Genomic DNA, 18,858 nt, shown 5'->3' on the forward strand with positions numbered 1-18,858 from the left:
TTCCCATTTCTACGAATTTCTATCCTTCAGCATTTCTATCATTCGTCCCAGCATGGCCCAGTCTTTTGAGGCAAGCAGCTGTGTGAGCCTGCAGGCCTGCCCCCTCCCCTCTGAGGCTCAGCCCCTGGGACAGGGCAGCTCTGGACAAAAGCCTACAAATGTAGCTGCTGGGGCCCCTCGTTCCCTTGGGCACAGTGCTGGGGAGACAGCGACCTGATTCCCCACAAGGTCATGGGGTGGCTGTGTGCAGAAAACCCTCTAAATGGAAAATGGACACGAGACACAGGAGTGATACACCCCAGGAACTGGGGGGCACAGGGCACTGGGGGGTGAGGGGCGTCTGGGGGTGCTGGGAGTCTGGGGGTGTGGGGCATCTGGGGGTGCAGGGCATCTGGCGGGGCTCAGGCACAGGCCAAGGTGCCCGGGACCTGCGCACATGCCTGATGCAAAAGCAGAGTGATATCTCAGCCACTCGGAGGTCGTAAGCATGATGGATGTTTGAGGCTTGTGGCTGAGACAGGATTCCTGCTGGCCAGGCAGGCTGGACACTGTCCTCAGCTCAGTGGACACCCAGGGTCCAAGCTTGTCCACAATGGCCAGGGGGATGGGTGGGAGCTGCTGCTCCAGGAGCCCAGAAGTGGGCTTAGGAGTCCTTCCTTCTCGTCCTTCCCCAAGGTTGCCTGTGTCCCCAGTAATCACTGGCACTCCATCACCACAGGGACACACACACACGCGCGCGCGCGCGCACACACCTGCATCCATTTCAATAGGTCGTGCTGCCACCAGGTGGCCAAGTCAGGACCAGTGCCTGGGTTCCTGTCAGAGCCTTCCAAGCCCACTGTTCTGGATGCCAGGGCTCCAGCCACTGGGGCTCTGGTCACCGCACCTCCCCCAACCTCGTGTCACTAAGCAAGTCCATTTCCTCCACCGAGAAGCAACACTGTGGAATAAATGTCCGTTTTTTGCAACCCTTTCTCATGCACGCTGACCAACCCTGGAAGAGGCTCAGGGACATGTGGTTTGGCCCAGGTCCCAGCAAGTTGGTGGCAAACCAGGCCCTACCCTCCCGGCTCCCACTTCCCGGCCCCTCCCGCGGCCTCTCCTCTGCGGCCTCTGGGGGGCTGAGCTCGCCCCAGCCCTGCTTGCTGGGTGGTCTGGGCTCACCTGGAAACTCTCTGAGCCCTGGACTCCTGGGCTGGTTGTGGGCAAGACCAAAGGTATAAACACACTAAAACTCAGCCATGCGGGTTCATGTTCATTTTTCACTATCTGTTGTGGTTCGGTCAGTCATGTCCACCTCCTCGTGACCTCATGGACTGTAGCACGCCAGGCTTCCATGTCCCTCTCTATCTCCCAGAGTTTGCCCAAACTCACGTCCATTGAGTCAGTGAGGCCATCCAACCATCTCATCCTCTGTTGACCTCTGATACGCCTCCTACGTGCCCCCAACCCCACGTAAAGTGTTGCAAGCCGCGGGAGGCGTTGTGAGGCCACATAAAGGGCACGTCAGTGTGCAGGATGTGATGACACTGGGGTGGGTCCCAACTGGGGAAACTCACCCAGAAAGTGGAGAAACACCCTGAGTCTTTCTGCCCAAACCTGGAGCTTCTGCTCCTCCCAGGGGCTCTACATCTTGAGCCCAGAATATCTACAATGTTTTCAAGGGGTCAGTCTCCACTCTCCATGGAGCTGAGGCATTCTGAGATCACGTGATGGAGCCCCAGTACCCTCCTGGTCGGGACCCACCTGCTGTTTTCCTATCCTTCCTCCTGGCCAACTTAGGCCCGGAGCCCGAGGGGCAAGCAGGGGGTTCCTGGAGGGCAGCTGTGGGGAAGACAGCAGAAGTGGATGAGAAAGCGCAGGCAGGGGTGGCTGCTCAGGGAGCTGCTTCCCACTCGGGGACATCACAGGTGCCAGCATGGCGACCTCCACCAGGTCAGGGCCTGTCATCCCTGACCCCTGCAGCCCATGGCGAGGCAAACCTGCCAAGCTGTGCCTCCCACCTGCCTCTCCCCTCTTAGCTCCCAGCTGGACACCCAGGGACCAGACGCAGAGGACCTTGGGGTGGGGACTAAGAACAGCATTTATTGTTCATGCCTCCAGCGAACACCCCAGCCTGCAAACCCCCAGGTTGGAGTTGGGGCCGAGCCCTCCGGCCGGGCTGTGAGGTCCCCTGCACGGAGCCAGCATGACCTGGAACTCGCACCGTGTTGCTGGATCCAGGCGGGTCCCTGGGGGAGACCCCACTGGGTGTCAGGCAGGCGGCAGGGGCTGAGGTTCAGAGGGGCCGCTCGACCATCTGCTCCTGCATCGTCCTCAGACCAGGTAGCTGCCGGCAGGGAGGGGGCTTCCCTGAGGGAGGGGAGGACTGCCCCACCAAACAATGCCCCAGCTCCTCCCAGACCAGAGGCCTGAGGTCGGCCTGGGCGCCTGATGTCCTGTCCAGGCCCCTGGGCCCACCCTGCACTGAGGTCCGTGGAGGGCCCGGCCAGGCACGTACAGGGCCGGGGCTCAGCCCAGCTCAGTGGGTCCGCTTGCTGTCCAGAATTGCCCTCCAGTCATCTGCCCACGAGTGCAGCCTGCGGCTGGGGGGCTGCAGCTGCGTGTGGCGGTTGTGACAGGCTGTGAACAGGACATGCTCCCAGCTGGGATTCGGCTCGGCTCCTGGTGGAGAGAGTAGCACCTCAGGCCCATGGCAGGAGCCCCAGGTGGGTCACACCAGCCCACTGGATGAGGACCTCCTTGCAGCTCTGGACCCCATCACAGGTGCTCATTGGAGGCTGACCCTCGAGATGTCCGCCTGACCTGCCCCCATGCCCAGGCCAGCTTTGTCACCAGCTGTTGACCGTGGGCCCTGCAAGTCCCTCAAGCTTCAAGTCCCTCATGTGGATTCCACTTTCTGGATGCTGATGGGGGTAGAAATGAGGATGTTTCCCCAGCCAGTTCCAAAAGTAATCAAGGAAGGAATGTTTCAGATTTCCCCACTGAGGTTCCGAGAGAATAGGATTTAACCCCAGAACTGCTGACGACCACCAGCAGGGCAGCATCTGCCAGAGCATGCAGGCAGAACCAGGAGATAAAGAAACCGAATCTGATGGATGTTGTCTGAGCTCCTAGATTCAGGCACACCTGAAGCCCTCCCAAGAAGAAGAAATGTAAAAAGGCAAAATGGTTGTCTGAGGAGGCCTTACAAATAGCTGAGAAAAGAAGAGAAGCAAAAGGTAAAGGAGAAAAGGAAAGATATATCCATCTGAATGCAGAGTTTCAAAGAATAGCAGGGAGAGATAAGAAAGTCTTCCTAAGTGATCAATGCCAAGAAATAGAGGAAAACAATAGAATGGGAAAGACGAGAGATTTCTTCAAAAAATGTGAGATACCAAGGGAACATTTCATGCAAAGATGGGCACAATAAAGGACAGAAGCAGAAGATACTAAAAAGAGGTGGCAAGAATATACAGAAGAACTATATAAAAAAGATCTTAATGACCCAGATAACCAAGATGGTGTGATCACTCACCTAGAGCCAGACATCCTGGAATGCGAAGTCAAGCGGGCCTTAGGAAGCATCACTACCAACAAAGCTAGTGGAGGTGATGAAATTCCAGCTAAGCCATTTCAAATCCTAAAAGATGATGCTGTGAAAGTGCTTCACTCAATATGCCAGCAAATTTGGAAAACTCAGCAATGGTCACAGGACTGGAAAAAGTCCGTTTTCATTCCAATCCCAAAGAATGTTCAAACTACCACACAACTGCATTCATCTCACACGTTAGCAAAACAATGCTCAACATTCTCCAAGCCAGGCTTCAACAGTACGTGGAACTGTGAACTTCCAGATGTTCAAGTTGGATTTAGAAAAGTCAAGGAACCAGAGATCAAATTCCCAACATCCCTTTGATCACAGAAAAAGCAAGGAAATTCCAGAAAAACATCTACTTCTGCGCTTCATTGACTACGCTAAAGCATTTGACTGTGTGGATCACAACAAACTGTGGAAAATTCTTAAAGAGATGAGAATACCAGATTGTCTTACCTGCCTCCTGAGAAATCTGTATGCAGGTCAAGAACCAACAGTTAGAACTGGACGTGGAACAACGGACTGGTTCCAAATTGAGAAAGGAGTATGTCAAAGCTATATATTGTCACCCTGCTTATTTAACTTATATGCAGAGTACCTCATGTGAAATGCCAGGCTGGATGAAGCATAAGTTGGAATCAAGATTGCTGGGAGAAATATCAATAACGTCAGATATGCAGATGATAGCACCATTATGGCAGAAATCGAAGAGGAACCAAAGAGTCTCTTGATAAAAGTGAAAGAGGAGAGTGAAAAAGCTGGCTTAAAACTCAACATTCAGAAAACAAAGATCATGGCATCCGGTCCCATCACTTAATGGCAAATGGATGGGGAAACAATGGGAACAGTGACAGACTATTTTCTTGGGTTCCAAAATCACTGTAGATGGTGGCTAAGGCCATGAAATTAAAAGATGCTTGCTCCTTGAAGAAAAGCTATGACAAACCTAGACACATATTAAAAAGCGGAGACATTACTTTACCAACAAAGGTCAGCCTAGTCAAAGCTATGGTTTTTCCAGGAGTCATGTACGGACGTGAGAGTTGAACCATAAAGAAAGCTGAGCACCAAAGAATTGATGCTTTTGAACTGCGGTGTTGGAGAAGACTCTTGAGAGTCCCCTGGACTGCAAGGAGATCCAACCAGTCAATCCTAAAGGAAATCCGTCCCGAGTGTTTATTGGAAGGACTGATGCTGAAGCTGAAACTCCAATACACTGGTTACCTGATGTGAAGAACTGACTCATTGGAAAAGACCCTGATGCTGGGAAGATTGAGGGCAGGAGGAGACAGGGACGATAGAGGATGAAGTGGTTGGATGGCATCACTGACTTGATGGACATGAGTTTGAGCAAGCTCTGGGAGTTGGTGATGGACAAAGAAGCCATGGGGTCGCAAAGAGTTGGACACTACTGAGCTACTGGATTGACCTGAACGGAACTGAGGCCCTCCCACCCTAGCTTTTCAGTTTGGTGAACCAATCATTTCTCCTCACCTTGTTAAGCAAATTCAAGGTTTATTTTGAGGGGAGGGGGACACCCATAAGCAAAAGGGAAAAATACAGCTCCCAAACCACCTTCAACTACAGAAACTAGGTTTTGCTTTCCTGGTTTACATATTAGATTCAGTCCAAAATTAGTTTTCAGGAAAAAAGAAAGGATTCTGTTGCTAAAAAGAAAGGATTCTGTTGCTAAAAAGAAATGTTTGGCAGCCAGAGTCTGGCCCTCATTTGACAGGAAGGCAAGGCTTCAAGGTGTACGGTGACTCCATCAAGGCTGCCCCAGTGCATTACCCCTGGGTCGGACCGCTCTCCCTGACTCCCTGGGGGTGCATGTGGGGAAGAAGCTTGTCTCCCTGCAAGGGAGGAGCCTCAGCTCAAGGTTCAGGGCTGGACAGGACGCCTCACACAAATCTGGTGACTGTGGGGCTAGGGGATGGGCACTCGGGTTGGGGCCCCCACGCCCCCCCCCAGTTCAGGTCACTTGCCTGTGATGTCCACCCGGTCGTCTATGAGGAGGTCGGCGGAGACCACAGTCTTGTCTCTGGTCAGCACCATCTGCTCCAGGAAGTCAGGGCCAAAGTGCTTCTCCACCCAGGCATACTGGAACGAGAGCGGGCCAAGGGGAGGGGGCCATGAGGCCAGCGCACTGCCAGGGAGACTGCCAAGGGGAGGGGGCCATGAGGCCAGGGCACTGCCAGGGAGACTGCCAAGGGGAGGGGCCACGAGGCCAGGGCACTGCCAGGGAGACTGCCCACGTGCAGGGCACCACAGGGCCGTCCCGGTCCACAACTATGAAGCGGCAGTACCGCTGCTCTGAATAAACACCCCAACCCAGCTCAGGTCCCCCATGCACCCTGCAAGGCTCCAGCTCAAGGAAACCGGATGCAACCCTTAGGTGCGTCATCCCTTCCAGAAGCCCTGACCAGCCTGCCTTCCAGGCCTACCTGAGCTTTGGTCTGGAGGCCACATGGGAACTGGACCCACAGCAGGAGTGGGTGTGTGGTGCCAGAGCCAGGGATACAGGCGTGTCTGGGGGCTCCCCCAACACCCTGCTCCGACTGACCTTCCCCAGCAGATGGGGAACCCGCACAAATGACCCACTTCTCTTAAAGCCCCTCCACGGTCACAAAGTAACACGAACATCCCAGAGTAACTGGGTGCTGTTAGGTTCACAAAACCGCTTCGTAAGGCTGTCTGCTTGCCAAGCTGGGTCTGTGAGAACAAGCTGACATCTGGACCATCCAGGACTCGGACACTCCAGGCCTGGCTTTGCTTAAAAACCCTTCAGAGGCCTTGGGGTGCCTGTTGCTTAAAGCCCAAACCACTGGTTCTGTAAAGGCCCTGCCTTTCAGCCTCTCCCTCCCCCTCCTGCTTCTGCCCCTGCGCCTCCCCCAGGTCTCTTGGCCTTTGCTCAGCTGTCCCACCACTCACAACTGGTCCTCCCAGTTCCTCCCTTCCCCAGGGAGCTAGCCTGGGCTTCTGGGCTTCCTCCCTGCTGGCCCACAGAGCCTGGGACACCTGTCTCTTTTCCTGCCGTGCTGTCCTCAGCTCCCAAGAGCAGAGAGAGGCATTTTTAAGCCCCAGATGCCCAGTGTTGTAGCAGGGGCCTGGTAACTATTTCCTGAATGACAAATGTACTTACTTTTTTATTGCTAAAGTAATGGCTAATCAGAGAGATTTTAAAAAATCAAGAAAAGTCAGAGAAACATCTATAGTTGACAGAATTTCCTTCCTTCTTTTTTTTAACGTTTGGGAGGAGGCCCTGGCCCAGACCCCTAGCCCTTCCCCAGGAAGCAAGCAAGGTGAGCAGAGGCCCCACGGCAGGTGTCTCACCTTCTCGAAGGGACAGTACTTGTACATCTTGATGGGGCTCGTGCAAATGAAGACGTCAGTGCTGGGGAGAGAACGGGCTGGTGAAGCTGTGTGCCCACAGCCCCCCTGCCTGGGCCCGCACCTGCCCCCACCCCCCTGCCATGGCCCCGGCCACCACGTGGGACACTAGCCCGGAGCCTGCAAACCACACGGCAGCCTACAGGCAGCCAGCCACGCAGAGGTGAGGAGCCACCATCCAGACGTGATAGGAACTACTGGGGAAGGTGAGCAGCATCCAGCCAGGGAGGCTTTACAGGACAGAACCAGTTATCAGGGACATAAGGACCCTGCTCAATGCGGAGCCAAGAAACCTGCAAGCCAGAGTCTGGGTCAAGGGCTGGTCCTCCTGGGCCCTCAGGGACCCCTGAGGTTTGTGCTGCACCAGCGCCTCCCACAACCCCAGACCCAGCACCCACCAACAGTGCCAGCGGGTCCCCTGCCCCTCGGGGTCGCACCCGTGGGACACTGTGTCCCAGCTCCTTCTCTCTGCAAAGCGGTCCCAAGAGGCCTCAGTCAGACTGCGGCCCTGGATCTCTCCTGCTGTGTCTCCGTGGAGTTGCCTGTTCCGGACATTTCATGTTAACGGAACCCCACAGCACACGGTCTTGTCCTTTGGGGTTGTGTTTTCAAGGGCACTGGAACTTCAGGTCTCTTTCTCACCCGGTGACGTCGCAGTGATGTACATGCTGCCAGGATGGAGGGCGCAGCTGCTTCCCCCAGGCATCAAGCTGCTGGGGACACCAGCGCTCAGGGCCCGGTGGATCTGCACCTCGATTTCTCTTGGTGCGACTGCTGGGTTACAGCAGGCTCCATGCCCAGGGGACATGGCTGCTGAGGCAGCAGCTGCATCTGTTTTGATCCCACCATCAGTGACAAGGACTTCAAGCTCCCTCCATCCTTGTCTATACTCGTTTTTCTTGTCATAGTCGTTCCATGGGCTTCCCACTGTGATTGTGACTCATTTCCCTAAGCAGAATAACGCGGAGGCAAACTTCACATGCTTAGTTGCCATCTGGAGCTCTTCTTTGGAGAAATGCCAAACTCAGCGCCCGAGCCTGTGGTTTTAAAACCTAAGTGAGATGACACCCTTCTCTCTTCAACCATGTGCCCCATATCCTTCCTGCTCCACACTCGCTGAAACCTTGGACTCCTTTGTTACCAAATCAGCATAACCCTTGGTCTCCCGGGGCCTGTACCCCTGCCCACTCTGCACTTCACTATTCACTTCGACCCTGCAGGTCTGGGGTCAGATGTCGCCTTCTTGGAGAAGCATCTGTACCTGAACGAGCCCCTCCTGGGCAACCTCCAACACAAAGCATTAGACACAAGGCTATCCACTTGGTTATGACTCGACCCCTCTCTCCGTGCAAGCTTTGGGGACAGACTGACCATCAGAATTGTCTACCCAGCTAAGATCCAGAGTGGAAGTAAAGGGCCAATGCATGTCACAGGCTGGAATGTCTGCAAAATAAAGCAGCTGAGAAAAAGCTCCAGAACCCACATGCTTCCTCTGCCGCCCCCTAAAGAATCCTCAAACATGTCTGCAACCTAACAAGTTCTGGGAACCCACCCCACCACGAAAAGAAACCTCTCATGGACGTTCCCCATGCTGCTTTGGCCAAAGGACACTCTTCTTGCTGCTCACCTATTAAATCCTGCCGAGTAATAACAGTGGCAGCTAACACTTACACTGTGTGCATTTTACAGGTGAAGAGACCGAGTCACAGAGAGTTTAGAAACGTGCTATGGGTCTGATTCTGGAGAAGTGGGCTCACTCTGGTTCACACTGAGCCTTAACCATCATGCAACCCAGCTCCCCAGACTACAGCTGGTGAGTGTGGTCTAGACAAGCACAAAGCTTTTAAAAGCTTTATATGGAAAATAAAATAAAATAAAATAAAAGCTTTATATGGGACTCCTCTGGGGGTCCAGTGCTTAAGAATCTGCCGTGCAATGCAGGGGACACATGTTTGATCCCTGATTGGGGAACAAAGATCCCACATACTGCAGAGCAACCAAGTCTGCACCCCACAACTAGAGTCCATGTACTGCGACCAGAGATCCCGCACGATACAACCAAGACCCAAAACAGCTACAAAAAAAAGAAAAGGCTTTGGTGCAAAAGCTTTTTACAAGTTCTCTGCCTCTCTGGGCTTTTGCTACAGGTGGAAGAAGTTGTATCACACCACTCCACTGTAAATCAAGTTCGAATCATAGACTAGAATAGAATATACTGCTCAGAGGGCCTGTCTATCACGTTAGAACCTTGAAGGCTGATGAAGTTCAAAGGCAGTTACATGGTATGTGCATACGTGCTGAGTCACTTCAGTCGTGTCTGACTCTGTGTGACCCTATGGACTGTAGCCTGCCAGGTTCCTCTGTCTCTGGGATTCTCCAGGGAATAATACTGGAGTGGGATGCTGTCCCCTCCTCCAGGGAATCTTCTCAACCCAGGGGTTGAATCCACGCCTCTTATGCCTCCTGAACTGGCAGGTGTGTTCTTTACCACCAACACCACCTGGGAAGGCCAGTTACATGGCACTGCTGCTGCTAAGTCGCTTCAGTCATGTCCAACTCTGTGTGACCCCATAGACAGCAGCCCACCAGGCTCCCCAGTCCCTGGGATTCTCCAGGCAAGGACACCGGAGTGCGCTGCCATTTCCTTCTCCAATGCATGAAAGTTAAAAGTGAAAGGGAAGTCGCTCAGTCGTGTCTGACTCTTCACGACCCCAAGGACTGCAGCCTACCAGGCTCCTCTGTCCATGGATTTTCAAGAATACTGGAGTGGGGTGCCATTGCCTTCTCTGGTTACATGGCACAACCAAGGCCAAATCACACCAAATATTTGATTTGTCATTGTGACTACTAAATTCAAGCAAAACTGTGACCAATAAAAGTTATGCAAGCCTAGAAAGAAATCCTAACATTTATGGGCAATTGACTTTTGACAAGGAAGCCAAGACCATTCCATGGAGGAAAAGAAGGGTCTTTTCAACAAATGGCTCTGGGACAACTGGATTTCCCACACGAAAAAGAAGGAAGTAGAACCTCACACCACATGAAAAAAATTACCTCAAAATGAATCAAACAAACTGAACAAAAGAGCTAAACCTATACCACTCTTAGAAGAAAACACAGGAGCAAATCTTTGTGACCTTGGGCTAGGCAAAGGATCCTTAGAGATGGCACCAAAAACACAAACAGCAAAAGAATATAACAGATAAATTTAACTATATGAAAATAAAAACTTTGGGTTCCAAAGGACACCAGCAAGAAAGTAAAACAACAATCATAGAATAAGAAACTGTATTTGCAAGTCATATATCTCACACGGGACTTGTTACCCAGAATAAATAAAGAGCTCTTAAGAATTAACAATAACAAAAATGACAAATAACCCAGTGGAAAAAAGTTAGCCAAGGATCTGAATAAACATTTATCCTAAAAGGACAGACAGCTGATATGCACACCAAAAGAAGCTGCATAGCATTTGTCTTCAGAGAAATGCAGATTAAAACCACAATGAGACACCACATCACACCCACCAGGACGGCTGGAATAAAAAAGACCACAGCTAAATAAAATAAATATATATTTTTAAAAAGAGACTTCCCCGGTGGTCCAGCGGGTAAGACTCCACCCTCCCAATGCAGAGGGCCTAAGGTTCGATCCCTGGTCAGGGAACTAGATCCCCGCATGCTGCAACTAAGACCTGGTGCAGCCAAATAAATAACAAATAAAATAAATATTAAAAAAAAATAATAAAAGACTACAGCCAGGACTGGGAGGAGGAGCTGGATCCCTCCGATGTTACTACTGGGAATGTAAAACGTGCAGCTGAAAACAGTTTGGATTCAGCCCATGACCCGGCAGTTCCACTCCTGGGTACACACCTAAGAGAAACAAAAACAAGCGACCACAAAGACCTGTAGGTGAATGTTCACAGCAGTGTTAGTTTCCGTATTTAAAAAGAAGAAGCACCCCAAGGTCTACCAGTTAATGAGCAGATGGACAGAACACGGTGGGCCACAAGACTGACAGTCACTTGGCAGTGAAAGGAGATGAAATGCTGATTCACTCTGGGACACAGATAAACCGGAAACGTGCTGAGTGAAAGAAGCGGCCACAGAAGGCCAGATACCATAAGAAATGTGTATGAAATGTCCAGAAGAGGCAAATCCAGGGACAGGAGGCCTACTGCGGTTGCCATGGGCAGTGGGGGGAGGGCAGCGACTGTGGATGGTCCAGGGTTTCTCTGCAGGGGATGGGGAGCAGATAGGCTGTGAAGCTGATGATGGTGATGGGTGAACACCTCTGTGACTCCACTGAAAACCACCTGGGTGTGGGCTGCATGAATTACATCTCAGTAAGACAACTGTTTTTTAAGCTCTCAGAGGAGGAGCACTGTATTACTGGATTGAGGTGGGCACTGGTTCCGGGTGCAGGGAGGCATCAGCTCACAGGGTCAGGCAGATGTCTCCCCCTCCTCCTGCTGCCACCTCCTCCCCATCTCTCCCAGGTCCCCATTGCACCCCTTCACACATGTGGCCCTGTGTTATCACAGTCTTCCTGAGTGATGTTCTGTTCACCGCCTGCTCCCCGGCTGGACTATAAGCTCCAGGGTTGCAGGGAACGAGTCTAACAGTGGGTTCTCAGGGATTTGTTGAATAAATGAACCCAGGACACCCAGCAAAGCACGTCAAACTAGATTCCACATTCTCCCAAGTTACTAGATGGAAGCATCTTAGCCTGCAGAGAGGCCCTGGAGGATTTACCAAGCCAGCCCATGCAGGGTGCAGGGCAAGCAGGAGGAAGACAGGCAGAGGGCACGCAGGACGGGGCGTGGACCCTGGGCTGGGACAGACTTACCTCTCCAGGTTGGCCATCTGTTTCACGGCTTCCACAGCCCCAGGGAGAGGTTCGAGGTCAAAGAAGAAGTTCTCAGACTCCCAGATGCTGATGGCCTTCTCCTGAGAAGAGGGGGGAAAAAGCAGGTGACACCCGGGGTCCTCAGCACCCTAAGCCCCACACCTGAGGGTAGTCTTCCTGAAGGCGGGTTGGTGGAGTGGGCGTGTACTCCAGCCCCTTTCCAGAAGGGGCCCAGCTTCCACAAGGATCCAGCAGGAGTCAGCTACAGGGTTCAGAAGCTGGCTTTGCTGGAGGCCCCGTGGGAGTCAGAGGGCGGGAAGGCTGGGCTTCAGGAACCATGCCCTTGCCTGATTCTAAGGGCCAGAGCACCTTGGAGGCTACAAGGGTGGGCCAGGTCCTGCCTCGATGCTGAAGCCCTCACTCACATTCAGTAGCTGGAGGAGCTCAGGCCCTTCCGAGCCCCATGGAATAAGGGCATGGGCAGAAGGTGGGCATGGCTGCTCAACACCACCAAAGCAGCTCCTCATCTGTGCTATGTGTTGGGATGCCAATAAACAGTTTTTGTTTTTTTTTTTAAGTATTCTGCTGTTTTAAAGTTTAAAAGTCCCAAATGCAGACCCTCATTTCACATGTGAGAAAACCAAGGCTCAGAATAGGGACAAGACCGACTTAATGTCACACAGCAAAATGGTAGCTTCCAACCACCTGGCGAGGAGTGCCCACTTTATGCTGCTGGCCACATTCAAGTCTGCAGTATGCCACGTCCTTCCAGGGCCAGGCCAAGGGGAAAGTGAGAAACCCCAGCCTCTGAGAAGCAAGAAACAGATCCCCCTCAGGTCAGAAGCCCCCCGTCCCAGAACAAGTGCTTCCCCCACAATGAGCACACGGAGGTCACACAGGTTGGAGGTTAACTCAATGGATTTAAGCAAACCAGTGCTTACTGCTAACATACACTATGTCTGACTCCCACATCCCTCAAGGGGCAAGAACTGCCATCCCCAGGATACAAATGAAGCAGCTGGGCTTCACAGGCTGTTTTCAAAGCCACTCTCTGTGACTGGTGGAAAGCAGGCTGGAGAAGGAGTCAGAAGTGCTGGCCCTGGCGGTGTGACCTGGGCTAACCACTTCACCTCTGACCAACGCCTAGCTTCCCTTCCTATCCCCAACCTGCCCTGAAACCCTGGTCAAGGCATTTCTTCTCTCTGAGATCAGTTCAACTGTCCAACAGTGTAAGATTCTAAGTCAGTTACAATGAGCTATGCCTTCCTCTGCCCTGCTTACCCCTCGGTATGTGAAGATCAAAGGAAATACAGACAGACCCATGTTTTGTAAACCATGGATGCCTCCGTGCGTAAGCTGGGTGCCTGACTGGGTGCTTCTCAGGCAGACACTGGACCAGTTGTGCCACAGGAGACCCAGGGAGGTCCTGCTGTGAGCGGTGCTGGAGATAAGGTCACATGTGCCTCTGTTAAAGCCCCATTGCCTGCAGGGTTCCCAGGGGCTGAAATGCACAGCAAGCTCTTGCAATAGCCCTCCTTGGTGCCCCTGGAGCTCTGCTCCCAGGCCTTGGAAACCAGCAAATCATCCCCGCAGAGCCAGAGTCTGCACATGGGCACAAGGGACTGGCAGAGCCACTCGCCTGAGAGCTGGGGGTGGGCTTCCCTTCCGCATGGTAACGTCCTGGGAGGAAAGAGGTACTGAGACTGCGCTGCTGAGCGCCCTCTGTGAATGAACACACACAGGGCGCAGGAGGACGTCAGAGCCTGCAAAGTTACTAGGGCGTTTTTAACTGGGTATCAGGACTGGGAGGAGTCAGCACCCCAGGCGTGGTGTTTGTGAACAGAAGGGGCACTTGATTTCCTTTGGAACACTGGCCCCTCCACAAACCAGAATTCTGTCAAGATGCCGTTCGTGAGTCACAGAGCTGGCACTTGTTGGGGGAGGACAGAGGACAGGACCGGATGACCTTGGGACACAGACGGACTGTTGGATCCTGGCTGCCCCTTTCACAAGGGAGAAAATCAAGCCTGCCTCAGAGAGGAGGGGATGCAGGCTAGCTGGGTTACAGAACAGGCTCTCAAATCCTATCAGCTCCCCTGGCAGCCACCTCAGAAGGCCAGCTGAGGGACAGCAGAAAACACTGGGCCTCTAGGTTGGTCCAGGGCAAAATCTGGCTCCTTTCACGAAGCAGTTTAAACGTACAAGCCAAGCCATCTGTCTGGGAGCAAGCCTGGTGTCCCTTCTCCATACACTATGGACTCAGAGAGTAGAGCACTGCGGGAGGCGGCCTGTCAGAGCCCAGGGGCTCAGAGGGGCCGGCAGGGCCAGTGGATTAAGCCAAGGAGTAGATCCAAACCCACCGTGACACTGACTCCCTGTGTGCTGTGACGGCCAGAAAGGCTCACAGTCTCTCTGGGCCTAATTCTACTGGGAGCCACGCTTTGCTGTAAAAGGGCGAAAAGAATGGATGCTAACGATGCTCATCAAATCCACGAGGAGGAGAAAACAGTGATGTGACTTGAGGCCAAGTACATCCAAAATTAAGGTCAGTTGAAGATGGAGAGTTGGGTATATTACGCTTTATGTACTCCTGAATTTTGAGAAGCCCTCGATGACAGCCAACAGCGTGGCCCCCCAGGACTCGGTGCTACCGGAGGCGAGCCCCAGGGCCACGCGCGCCCGGGGCGGGGATGCTCACGCTCAGCCCGGGCTGCAGACGGCCGTACTGCTCCGACACCCAGAAGCCGCGCCGGTCCTCCAGCGCGATGAAGGGCTGGTCGGGGAAGCGCGCGCGGAACTTCCTGAGGAAGCCGCCCTCGAAGTCGGCCAGCACGCCGTCCATGTCCACCAGCACTCGCAGGGCGCGGCCGGCAGGCCCACCCGACGCCCAGCGCCGCCCTGCCGGCCCCGCCGCGCCGCGGGGCGTCCGCGAGCACCAGCCGCGCAGCCGGATCATGGTCCCAGGCGGGCGCTCGCCGCGGGCACCGGGGCCATGACGGCGGGAGAAGACACTGCGGGCCCGGGGCCGGGCGCCGGGCGCCGGGCGCGTGGGGTGCGGGGAGCGCACAGAGCGCGCGCGGCGCCGGGGGCGCGCGGGGTACGGGCGGGGGACGCGGGGCGCGGGGGGCAAGAGCGCGCAAGCTCCGGCCCCAGAGCGAGGCTGCGGTTTCGCCGCCCTTAAAGGGACCCGCGCCGACCGAGGCGGGCCTGAGGGGCGTGGCCTGGAGGATAGTCCGGGGCGCTGGGCTGTCCCCGGGGCGTCCGCAGTCCCGGTATCTCCACTGGCACCTTCTCCTGGGACTCTGGGCCTGGGCTCCCTCCTCCAACTGCCACAGCGAGGATAGAGCAGGCCTGTGTCGCAGAGACGTTTACTGAGCCCCTAGAGCATCTCTCAGTGGAGCATATGGACGAGGTCCTGCCATCTTGGAACTTACATCTTAGAAGGGGAGATGGACAGGAAGCAAATAAGCCAAGACACAGGCAGAATTTAAGGGAGGGAACCAGAAGAGGGTGATGCACCCCCTGCTTTACAGTGACTAGCTGGAGAGAGCTGCCAGAACAGACACTCGCCTTGCAGCTATCACAAAGCCTTAATAAAACTGGCGACTTTCAAATGAATCCATAAATGAATATTGTCATGTACCCTGTTATAAGTGGGTTTTGGGAGGAGGGATTTAAAATCTTTTATTGTCACTCTGGATGAAAAAGAGACAGTTACTATTGTTATGCTGCTGCTGCTGCTGCTAAGTCACTTCAGTCGTGTCCGACTCTGTGTGACCCCATAGACGGCAGCCCACCAGGCTCCCCTGTCCCTGGGATTCTCCAGACAAGAACACTGGAGTGGGTTGCCATTTCCTTCTCCAATGCATGAAAGTGAAAAGTGAAAGGGAAGTCGCTCAGTGGTATCCGACTCTTCACGACCACATGGACTGCAGCCTACCAGGCTCCTCCGTCCATGGGATTTTCCAGGCAAGAGTACTGGAGTGGGGTGCCATCGCCTTCTCCGACTACTGTTATAGACAAGCTATATAGACAAGACACATCAGGATCCTTCTCATTAACATTCTAGTCACACTAGCATTTTCTCTATTCCAGAAACACCAAACTTATCTGGGTCTTAAGACTTTGGCATACATTTATTCCTCTCTCTGAAACTCTGCCCAAGATCTCTTTTTTATTTATTGTACTTGTGTGACTGCCTTGGGTCTTAGTTGTGGCACCCTGGAATCTTAGTTGCATCTTGTGGGATCTTTCATTGTGGCATACCAGCTCCGGAGCTTCCGGCTTAGTAGTTGCCATGCTCAGTTTTAGTTGCTCCGGGTCATGTGGGACCTTAGTTCCCCAACCAGGGATCAAACCAGTGCCCCCTGCATTGCAAGGCAAATTCTTACCTGCTAGACCACCAGGGAAGTCCCCCAGCTCTTTCTCACCCATCTGAACTTGGAAGCATTTCCTGACCTTCCTCTACCCCATCACTGTGTTTTATTTTCTTCATAACATGTGCTAACTCTCTGAAAATATTTTATTTGCTTGCTTAGTGTCTTACTCTTCAACAAGAACTTCATGTGAGCAAGAACTTTCTGTTTAGATCACAAATATATGCAGCCCTGTCCCTGGATCTGGCACAGGGTTGGACACATATTAGAGACAAAGTAAGTGTGTTTTCAAAGAATGAAAAACAGAGCTTCCCTGGTGGTACAGTGGATGGGAATCTGCCTGCCAGTGCAGGCAACACAGGTTCCACCCCTGGTCCAGGAAGATCTCACAGGCCGCCGAACAGTTAAGCCCATGGACCGCAACTACTGCACCTGTGCTCTAGAGCCCATGTTCTGCAACGAGAAGCCCCTGCAATGAGAAGCCCGAGCACCAAGACAAAGGGTAGCCCCACCTCGCCGCAAGTGGAGAAAGCCCTCCTGCAGCAACAAAGACCCAGCACAACCAAAAGTAAATAATAATTTTTTTTAAAAAAATGAGAAAACAGATGATTGAATGTGGCATCTCCACTCACTTCTGTGGCTGTTTGTTGTAAGGTGTGTCTTATGTAACTGCCGGGTTTTATACATGACTAGCTTTTAAAGAAAAAGGGAAAATATATTCAAGGTTATCCCTGTAACCATGTCTCTTTCAGTCATTTTCACTCTTGAGAGGAAGAAAGAAGGGTGGGATGTCTCTTAGCGGTACTGAAATGAGTGTGATTTTATTTGTGGGTCCTCTTTGCCACATCCAGGACTTCTCAGACTTCAGTGTGCATCAAGGTTACCTGTAGGACTTGTTAAACTCAGACAGCAGGGCACCACCCTCAGAGTTTCTGATGTAGTAAATCTAAAGTGGAATCCAAAAAGTTCCCAGGTGGGACTTAGCTAGTAGTCCAGTGGTTAAGAATCACCATGCAATGCAGGAGACAAGAGATGGAACCCCGGTCAGGGAACTAAGATTCCATGTGCCACAGAGCAACTAAGCCCAAGCACCAAAACTACTGAGTCCAGGGCTCCAGAGCCCATGTGCCACAACCAGAGTCTGTGCATGCATGCCTGCTCCGTCGCTTTAGTTGTGTCTGGGCCTGTGCGACCCTATGGAGCCTGGGACTGTATCCCACCAGGCTCCTCTGTCCATGGGATTCTCCAGGCAAGAATATTGGAGTGGGTTGCTGTGCTCTCCTCCAGCAGATCTTCCCGACCTAGGGATTGAACCTGCGTCTTTTAGGTCTCCTGCACTGGCAGGCAGGTTCTTTACCACTAGCACCACCTGGGAAGACCCAGAGAGTCTGTGGGTCACAAGGAAAGATCCCACATGACACAAGGAAGACCTGACACAGCCAAATAAATCTTGAAACAAAAAAAAAGTTCCCAGGTGCTGCTGCTGCTCTTGGCTGGGGATCACACTTTGAGAACAGATCCCAGTAAATAGGCAAAAAAAACCACTGAAGTATGACTAGTCCAGTTCAGTTCAGTCGCTCAGTCACGTGCCACCCTTTGCGACCCCATGGAGTGCAGCACACAGTAGCTGTGGCTATTTTGAACTCTTATAGTCCTTAACTTCTCTCGAAAGTTCTGGCTTTTATTAAAATCCATGTATATCCATGGAAATGTATCCTATAATTCAAAATATCTGTTCTCTGTTTGAGGACCAAATGTGGCCAAACAGAACACAGGGACATCTCTGTCCTACAGTATAAGCGTTAAAGTCATTCATCCGTACATGTCATCATCTATACATTCATATATACAAATACATCCATTTATTTCTACCGCTATACCAACATACAATTATTACTATTATATTTCATGTCAACTCAGTACTGCAATAGCTTCTTAAATGATTCTCTGAGGTTATCCATGTGAAGCCAGTCTTTTCCATATTCAAGTCTGATCATGCCACTCGCTTGCATGAAACTCTCCATTGCTCCCCAATCTTCTCAAGGAAAAATCCAGTAGCTTTAACACGGCTTACTTGACATGGCCCCTGTTTATTTTGCAGCCCCATCTCACATCACCCCTCTCAGCCATAAGTATTTTACGTAGTTTATCGTGAGGATTTTACAGATGGGGAAACAAGGCAGCGGACAGCCAAGGAGCTTGCCGAGAGTCGTGGAGCTACTAAGTGCTAGAAAAGGGATTTGAAGGCAGGTTACCTTCCTATCTGGACAACTACTATCTGGCTGGAAGAGCCTCAGGGAAGAGGTTGCGATTAAGACAGGCGGATTCCCTGAGTGGGGAAGATCCCCTGGAGAGGAAATGGCTACCCACTCCAATATTCTTGCCTGGGAAATCCCATGGGCAGAGGAACCTGGCGGGCTAAACAGTCCATAGGGTCGCAATGAGTCGGACACGACAGAGCGACTGAACAACAGCTAGGCGTTCAGTTCCTTCCTTTGCCCACCATCCCCTTTAAATCCAGGGAGCGACTTCACGTGTGCACAGAATGAAGACGGAAGGGAAAAAAACCTGTCTTCCGGCGCGGGCAGCCGCAGAACCGGTTCCATGGAAACAGTAGCCGGGTCCAGGTAGGTAGATCTCGCGGCGCTTGAGCGGCGGAAGTGA

The 18,858-nt window shown here is 52.6% G+C and overlaps 1 protein-coding gene across 1 annotated transcript; it reads right to left on the reverse strand.

The window, feature by feature from the left end:
* Nucleotides 1-2,070: 2,070 nt before the first annotated feature.
* On the reverse strand, nt 2,071-14,774 carry NT5M (5',3'-nucleotidase, mitochondrial). Its single transcript, XM_052658244.1, has 5 exons — nt 14,517-14,774; nt 11,819-11,919; nt 6,911-6,971; nt 5,563-5,677; nt 2,071-2,664 (listed from the first exon to the last, which is right to left on the reverse strand). Exons 1-5 carry the CDS (start codon nt 14,772-14,774, stop codon nt 2,522-2,524), a joined length of 678 nt encoding a protein of 225 aa, XP_052514204.1. The 3' UTR covers nt 2,071-2,521.
* Between the last annotated feature and the right edge of the window lie 4,084 nt (nt 14,775-18,858).

Source organism: Budorcas taxicolor, chromosome 19 (genome assembly GCF_023091745.1).
Source record: "Budorcas taxicolor isolate Tak-1 chromosome 19, Takin1.1, whole genome shotgun sequence".
Taxonomy (NCBI): domain Eukaryota; kingdom Metazoa; phylum Chordata; class Mammalia; order Artiodactyla; family Bovidae; genus Budorcas; species Budorcas taxicolor.

Bases quoted from the DNA above. Each gene is read 5' to 3' on its own strand.
- NT5M (XM_052658244.1), bottom strand. From the start codon at position 14,774: ATGATCCGGCTGCGCGGCTGGTGCTCGCGGACGCCCCGCGGCGCGGCG. The intron at 6,972-11,818 runs GTAAGTCTGTCC...TTCTCTCCCCAG, and splicing joins CAGATGGCCAACCTGGAGAG to CACTGACGTCTTCATTTGCA. The intron at 2,665-5,562 runs GCAAGTGACCTG...TCTCTCCACCAG, and splicing joins CGACCGGGTGGACATCACAG to GAGCCGAGCCGAATCCCAGC.